Here is an 8400-nt window from a genome sequence, read left to right on the forward strand (position 1 = left end):
TGATCAAATATGGAAACAGCAGCTTACATAGATGTTGGGTGGATGTTATGAAGCTGCCATCAGGACTATTTTCACCATTATTCTGTACAAAGTAGGTAAGTTGCAACCTGATTTAGGGGAGCGGAGGGTAAATGAGGTGCTGTTTGAAATCATTTACAAATAAAAGTAGACAAGGAGTGTTTTATTGGTAATGGTATAAAGAGAGAATAGCAGATAGTGCACTTTATGATATAATAATGTAAACAGTACAGCAAAAAAAACTGAGCCATTTAACGTATGCCAGCTTTGCTTTGTTTTTTCAGACCTTGCCAAGCAGAACTGAATGTTTTGAAACGGAGTGAATTTGCTCTTTTTTGGAGTGACAGGACTGATGTTGCCTCTCTTGTTGCATATGTTTAATTTCAGCATTCTTCTGGCCTGAAAGTGAAACAATATTTCATCATCATGTCAGTTATCTTGTGCCTTTTGAGGGGGTCTTGACCTGAAGGTTGAGAATTATTAATGTAACCAGTTTTGTTCAGAAAAGTCTTATCAGTTCTTTGATGGTTACCTGGCAAATATACTGAATGTTCCTGCTGAGTTGAGACCAGTGACACCTGCAGACTATAAACTTTCATCAGACAAATCCCCAGTTAACACTCACGTGTTTCTGAACGGATATTTAGGGTGAAACATGTCTGTTTCAATGTCTTTGATATCAAGTATTTCATTTACTCCAGCTTGCATTTAATTTCTGATAATATAAGTAAAATCAAGAGCTCTGTTAATCCAAAAGAAGTCTGATTTGGCTGTATTCTTCAGTTTCAGTATCAGTCAAGGTCTTTCTGATATCTTTCCATGTGGCTCTTTCCCACAGCAGAGTTTTACCCTCTCTGATGTTGATAAGTTTGAAATGTAAAGTCAGGGCAGGAGGTTTAAAAGAGCTCCAGTGTGGGCTGCCTCCACATTCAGACAGACGTCACCATGAAGGGCTTGATATTCCTGGCTTTACTCGGAGCAGCATGTAAGAAACAACTTTCCTTCTCTATGACTTAATTGTGTATATCTAACGTTTTCAACATTTACCTGATGCCACACATGTTATATCATTTGCCCTGTCAGTTGCTGCAGCTGAGGATGAGAAAGTGGTTGGAGGATATGAGTGTCCCAGGCACTCTGCTCCCTACCAGGTGTCTCTGAACGCTGGATACCATTTCTGTGGTGGATCGCTCATCTCCAGCCAGTGGGTGCTTTCTGCTGCTCACTGCTACATGTCGTAAGTACAGGAAGTCCCGTTTTCAAGTGCTGCTTCAATTACTGTTTCCACTAACATTAAGAAATGTGCAATGCTGCCTCAGGGTCACCACACTGAATGAAACACAATGAATATATATAAGGTGAATATGGTCAACTCAGCATTTAATTCATTTAAGGTACTGGCACAGAATCCACAAAATGAAGGCTCGTCGGTAAATGTTCAAGCATTAATGATGGCTCTATTTACTGTATGTGAGCTTGTTCTGGTGTGCTGGCTCGCTGAATGACACTCAAATGAAGATAGGAACGGAGCAGCTAGCAGCAGACCTCTTGTTTCAAACTGTCGGCACATATATGATTTGTTGAAACTGAAATGGGGCATTTTTACAAATCAAAATGGCCAAATGTTCACTTTGAAAATCAAATTCTAGTTCATGGGAACGAACTCCTGAGGAACTGTGCCAGATTCTGTTGCTATAGAAACAGAATATTCCTCCGGCACCTGAACAGTTTGCCATATTCAGCTCCCACTTGTCACTTGAGGCCACAAAGGCTGCTGTTTTAGCAGATGTATCCAAATAGGGCTATTATGTGTCTGAATAAGAGAATTATCTGTGACATTCAAACCGCCTCTCACTGCAACCAGTCGTATCCAGGTCCGTCTTGGTGAGCACAACATTGCTGTAAATGATGGCACCGAGCAGTGGATTGATGCAGCCATGATAATCAAGCACCCGTACTACAACAGCTACAACCTGGACAATGATATCATGCTGATCAAGCTGGCCTACCCCGCCACACTCAACAGCTACGTCCCGGACGGTGTCCCTGCCTGTCCGCTGCCCCGTGGCAGACGAGAACTGCTGGTGTCTGGCTGGGGCAACACTTTCCGCCAACGGCGGTAAGTCACGTCGGCCTCAGGTGACTCTTGCTGTACTCACCGGTTCAAACACAGCAAAGAAACTGCCCTGCGGAGGTTCCAAATGTTATTTTTCAGTTAAATTATTTAACTCTTTGGCTGGACGATATCAGAAAGTAGAGAAAAGATGACAAGTGTAACATATCTTTATTATTCAAAACCCAAATATACTTTGTTCACAGTTAAATAGAAAGAAGCAGCATATCTTTACATCATAATTAGCAATTTACCAGATAATTATTGGAAATTTACACACACACACACACACACACATATATATATATATCAATTTCCCCTTTTTGGGATTGATATATTAAATACTATTAATCCATTAATAATCAATAAATTAATAATTAAATAAATAATAAATAATTAAACTGTGACTTGCCCTTTTGCTCTCAAGACTACTTCCCTAACAGCCTTCAGTGCCTGAATCAGCCCATCATCGATGACAGAATCTGCAGGAACGCCTACCCCAGCCTACTCACCGAGAACATGCTGTGCTCCGGATTCATGCAAGGAGGTGCCAGCAGCTGCCAGGTGAGCTGGTTCTGTACAGCAGCAGCTGTAGCAGCACACAAAGGGACGATGTCGGGTGTGAAAGAGCTCAGATGTCCCCCACACCACTGCTCTCAAAGTGTTGTTGACTGCAGCAAAAAGATTCATGCTTTTCTGTCTTAAACCCTAGTGGAATGTATCTATGATCTATGTACATGTAGATATACACACACACACACACACACACACATATATATATGCTTATACTCACTTATACTTAGGCCTGTTGAATTAATAGATTGTTTTCATAAACTATTCACCTGTATAAAAACAGCTATACTACAATAAGAGAAATGTCATACATCCATCACTATTACAGCATTGTTAATATTTTCTATTTAATATTGTTAATATCTCTTCTGCTATGGTTTAATGGCGGAAGGCTTTTTTTTTGCATTTACTAGGCTCTATCTATACGCTATCATGCGGTAGGTTGAGGGCAGAGTAGAAGACTTAGTGGAATAAAATGAAAGAAAAAAATGATTGTTAATTTGAATTTAGTTTGTTATACAATTAACTGTCAGCAACAATTTAAGGAAGAAGATCATTAAATGAGACACCTGGTTTTGCGGAGAACACTCACTTTTCTTCACCTAAGAAGCCCCAGAATCTTGTTTCTTTCTGTGGTGAAACAGACCTGAAACGGAAGCACGGCTTGGTGCAACAGTAAGTCACTCTTACCACCTTTTAAAGAGAGGTGCAGCTATTATTAAGTGGGGGGCACTGTGATGACAGTCAGCAGCACCGAGAAGACTCATTTAAAGCCGTTATTCTGTCATTTAAACCCGTTACTCCCTGTGTCTGCAGGGCGACTCCGGTGGTCCTCTGGTGTGTAACGGTCAGCTGCAGGGAGTCGTGTCCTGGGGTTATGACTGCGCCATGGTGGGACATCCCAGCGTCTACGCCCGTGTGTGCCGCTATAACAGCTGGATCAACTCCATCATGAGCAACTACTAAACCCTTGCAGTTATCTATACATCCATGCACAAGCTTGCGTTCTGACCTCACAGTCAGTCTGTATACTTAGTTTAAATGAGACACGTTGTGTGTTATTGTTTAATCCATGTTTACCACATTAATAAAATTCTGAATAATATTCTGAATTGGAGGCTCTATTGCAAAAGTTTTATTTCTCAGTAGTTTCTCACAGCTTCACACAGATGGACAACAACATTAACATGCGTTGGCTTAGTAATATTCTGTTTTCAGTGTTTTTGTCTCCAGGAAAAACTGCTCTCATGTATAATATTTCATTTGTACTGTATTGTACTATAGACTCATGCATTTCCATAAAATGCCTTTTGTCCCTGGTTACTGTGGGACTCACGTGGAAGTCAAGCAAACACGAGTAAATAAGCAATGACAGCATTTCACTCATCTGTTTTTCATACATGCTTTTCCTCACATGGCGCCTTGTAAACTTCGCTGCTTCTTGTTTGCTGAAGCAACCTGAAGATACAAGAGAGGAGAGGAGAGGAGAGGAGAGGAGAGGAAGAGGAGAGGAGAGGAGAGGAGAGGAGAGGAGAGGAGAGGAGAGAGAGGAGAGGAGAGGGAGAGGAGAGGAGAGGAGAGGAGAGGAGAGGAGAGGAGAGGAGAGGAGAGGAGAGGAGAGGAGAGGAGAGGAGAGGAGAGGAGAGGAGAGGAGAGGAGAGGAGAGGAGAGGAGAGGAGAGGAGAGGAGAGGAGAGGAGAGGAGAGGAGAGGAGAGGAGAGGAGAGGAGAGGAGAGGAGAGGAGAGGAGAGGAGAGGAGAGGAAGAGGAGAGGAGAGGAGAGGAGAGGAGCCGACAGTCATGCAGCCATAACATGACAGGGAAGCAATACAGGCATATATATATAACATCACGACATAATACAGGCGTTACAAAGAGTTGTGGCAATAACTGACACAGAACACAAGAGGGAGCCACTCCAGCTGTATCCAACACATCTGTGGGGATCACTGACATGAAGTGTCTCATTAAAGAGCTGAGCAATATGACATCTCGCTTTTGTTTCCATTGCATCTGAAAGCTCTCTTAGATAGTAACTCTCATCAAAAGTGTCGACAAATTCAATGCAGTGCAATAAGCCGACAAGTATTCTTCATAGTTTTTCAAATAAAGTGCTTTAGAAATATAAAGAAAAGGTAATGTAAGAGTTATTTAACATTGATGCAGATTATGTAAAGGAAGTTGACAAAATATCAATAAAATCCATGTATATATGCAAAAACCCACCTGACCAGCAATCCTGTCCAGGTCTCTCTGGCCCTGAGGGGTAAGTCTCCGACCACTGAGCATGAAATGTAAAAAAAAATGTAGTCAATTATTTAAATCAGCACTTCAGAGTTACTTACTCACTGTCCAGGCCTATTACCCATTGGGGTCCTTCTCCACCATCTTGAGGCCCTCCAGAGCTTGGAGGACTTTCCTCGCCACATTTCTGGAGCCCACACTGAAGTGGGCGGGGCATACACCGTTCCGCTGTCGTCCGCCGTAGATCTTGATCATGGAGCCCACACCCACGCCTCCTCGCAGGTACAGGTGACGGGCCGTGGATGCTGGTGAGACGTACAAACAGTGTCACGCTATATGTTGCAATATGTACTTGTTTTATCGTCTGAAGCAACAGAGTTATTCACCCAAAAGACATGAATCCAAACATTCCAGGTTATCACATGTCTGACAATTTTTCGTCCTCATGCTTTAGGGGGGTTGATCAACTCAAAAGATAACAACCTTATCAGCAAAAGCTGCCATGTGAATGTGGTCTTACTGCATATATTGTGTAAGTTTGGGTGAAATCAACATGTGAAAGGCCTGATTAATAGTTCAAACACAACAGTTTGTATAGGATTGTAAATTTGTACAATCCTATACATTTACACAAAGAGATTTACACAAAGAACTGGACTAGTTAAAAAAGACAATCAGCTGAAAAGTCAGTATATAAATTCCAAATATCAATGACAAGAGAAGTAGTTAAGAATTTAATTTTACCTTGCTAATTCAACTCATGATTCATTTCACTTTTGTAACTTGTAATCAGTAATCATATCTATTTATCTTTGATAAAAATATATATATACCACAACCGTCTCAGACAAAGAAAAGCTGTGCATCTGAAGATAAGGGAGCCAAAAAAGAATGACTTTATTTGACCAAACAGTTCAGAAATTCATCAGGTATATGGCACTTTTCTTATGTCATCTGCAGTGGATGAATCAATGCCTCATGGGAAACACCAACCTGCTCTGGTGTAAAACCAGTTGTCATCACAGGGAGCCAGCTCCTTGTGTCTGGCAAGCTTCACGGTGTCAACCCACTCTGGGACCTTCAGTTTGCCAGACCTGAAAAATCCATTATCAAATAAGGTGATGAATCCACTCCTGGGAATGATGCTGCTTGCAGCAAACTCTCCTCCAGCAGGTTTGGTTCCCATGTTCACATCTACAACTTTTAAAAAAGCCTGTGTTTTACAGAGAGTAACTGTAAAAAAAAAAATAAAAAAAATAAAAAAAAATACAAATATCCAACATATTGTTCCATTACTCTGACGTCAGCAGTTGTTTGCGCCTCTGTCCATCAACTTGTATGATTGACAGGTGGACATTGGCCAGTCATGCTGTCGGTGTTGGTTAGTTTAGTGTTTTACTTACTTCTTCAGAAACGCTGACAAAGCCTTGACAAACTCCTGCTGGTTGACATCTTTCACCGTTACGCTGGGCATCTAAAATGCAGGTTGGAGACATGGGTGAGCTTTAAAAAAAACAAAAAAACACAACCAGATATTGGCTTAAGCAGCTCAAATGCGCCGCAGCCGTTGGAAATTGAACGTTTTTGCTAACGGTTGCATCGGCACTAGCTAGCGTAGCTTAGGTAACAGATAACAGACGGATCGTTCCCATTACATACATCTTTGCTGTTGTCCACCCCTAACACGTGTCTTACTTTTCAGATATCTTCGAAAGCCGCCGGGCGAGCACTCAGTTTTGGAAGTGTCGTCCCAGATTAGCCGAAGCTACTGCGGAGGAGCAGCGAAAGGAAGGATGCTGATGAGGGAAGGAGGGAGGTTGTCCTCATTTAAAAAGGACGGGACCATAGTCTGAAGTGACATCGCCCTTGCGGCCTCAAATTCCAACATAAGTCACCTGTACGACGCAATTAAGGATAAAGGTATTATTTTACAATTTATTACACAGTTGTATTTGTGAAATTTAAGATTAGATAATGTAAAAATCGAGCCTTTACACAGTGAGAATACTTGTGTGAGTAATGTCGGTTGTAAACCAGCAGGGGGCAGTGTTGGGGCATCTTTTTCACAACCTGGCCCATTTGTGTTTCTTTAAACAGACCCAAATGCCTTTCAGCGGACTGCTGTGCAGTCAGCAGCAGGAGAGAGGCCGACTGAGTGAGGGAGAAACTATCAGAGGGTTAGTAGCTCTTTCATATTTTTTATAATAAACCTATGCTGCCTGGTAATACACTTAACATGTTACCTTTATAGATAGATAGTGTAATGTGAGGTTTTGACTGAAAAAAACGAGAAGTTATCTTGAGTTTTTAAAGATGAGGGTGACATAACACCTTATGAAATGTATTTTTTTTATCATCGGTTGATGCTTTACTCGATCAATGACCATGTTTTCAGATTGAGGCGGATGCACAAGCCTCTGTTTGCCATTATGAAATAGTCTTCAAAAACAAAGAAGTATGTGCTGACTTCTGTCAGTATTGTCCTCATGACAGCTCTCATGTTTAATTCTCATGTGGGAAATCAAAAGACTGCCTACATAAAACACCATCTTCTTCGGATGACCAGATTTTCAGCTCGTTTTTTTTTTCTTTTGCAACCACCAAAGCTGCCTTGTTTCCTCTCTTTTCTCCCTTCCTTTAAGCCTTATACCTGGCAACACTCTTTAAATTGTCACATTATTGCAATCCCTCGCTCAGTCATTCGCTTTTCTTGTCACGATGAATTTGAATTCAATTCAGCAACGCTGCAGATTGTGAGTTTGGGAGTATTTAGTTTTGTATTGCAAAGGCAAACAGTTTGCCAATTACAGCTTACCAGGAGCAAAATGATCTAATTAGTCAGATGGATGGAGCCAAAAGAAAAGCCAGAGGAATGGTCATGAAAAGACAAAAGAAACCCCCAAAAATTAAACTGAAAGTAAGATACTCTTTTATCAGAACTGTAAAGTTTTCCCTGTCTGTGCTATAATCAGTTATTCACTTTTTATTCACATCTAATATGCCAAAAATTATAATTGTAAGTACAATCTGAGACAAGTCTGATGTGATCTGAATTTGAAAAGGATAATTAGATAATCACTTGAACAGACATTTAACATTAATTGTAGTATATATATGTGTATATATATATATATTTGACTCTGATACCGTGGGATAAAAGGTGGCAGTGATGTAGCAACATTGATGATAAACATAAGAAAATATCATGTTATATCTGATGGATTTGCTGGTTTTGAGCATGATCAGCTCTGACTGGTGACCGGCCGATCCACATGTGCTGAATGGCAACACAGACCGTATTATACCAGTTGAACTCACATGCTAACACGCCCTCTGCAAGGACGTTTCTTCACCACGAGTCTAGAGCACGAAAAAGCTCGGAGTTTGTTTCAACATTTTTCGTAAACTTCAGAGCCAGCACAACGGGGCAGCACCCCCGTTGCACCCGTTTCA

The 8400-nt window shown here is 41.2% G+C and overlaps 1 protein-coding gene and 1 pseudogene across 2 annotated transcripts; one reads left to right on the forward strand and one right to left on the reverse strand.

Moving 5' to 3' along the window:
- Window positions 1-905: 905 nt before the first annotated feature.
- LOC140275008 (trypsin-3-like) lies at window positions 906-3811 on the forward strand (annotated as a pseudogene).
- Window positions 3812-3816: 5 nt separating this feature from the next.
- Window positions 3817-7884, reverse strand: LOC140275009 (small ribosomal subunit protein eS19). 2 transcript variants are annotated; one of them, XM_072370399.1, is made up of 6 exons: window positions 6643-7884; window positions 6351-6421; window positions 5941-6041; window positions 5069-5252; window positions 4930-4984; window positions 3817-4162 (listed from the first exon to the last, which is right to left on the reverse strand). In XM_072370399.1, exons 2-6 carry the CDS (start codon window positions 6419-6421, stop codon window positions 4115-4117), a joined length of 459 nt encoding a protein of 152 aa, XP_072226500.1. In that variant the 5' UTR covers window positions 6643-7884; the 3' UTR covers window positions 3817-4114. The 2 variants fall into 2 exon arrangements, with proteins under 2 accessions (XP_072226500.1, XP_072226501.1); XM_072370400.1 differs by having other exon boundaries at window positions 6607-7884.
- Window positions 7885-8400: the final 516 nt, after the last annotated feature.

The sequence above is a fragment of the Leuresthes tenuis genome, unplaced genomic scaffold, assembly GCF_036924035.1.
Source record: "Leuresthes tenuis unplaced genomic scaffold, fLeuTen1.0.hap1 SCAF_18, whole genome shotgun sequence".
Taxonomy (NCBI): Eukaryota; Metazoa; Chordata; class Actinopteri; order Atheriniformes; family Atherinopsidae; genus Leuresthes; species Leuresthes tenuis.

Coding starts and splice junctions, on each gene's coding strand:
- LOC140275009 (XM_072370399.1), bottom strand. CDS start 6,421: ATGCCCAGCGTAACGGTGAAAGATGTCAACCAGCAGGAGTTTGTCAAG. Junction 6,042..6,350: donor TTGTCAGCGTTTCTGAAGAA/GTAAGTAAAACA, acceptor TGGATTTTTCAG/GTCTGGCAAACTGAAGGTCC. Junction 5,253..5,940: donor CTGGTTTTACACCAGAGCAG/GTTGGTGTTTCC, acceptor ACGTCTCACCAG/CATCCACGGCCCGTCACCTG.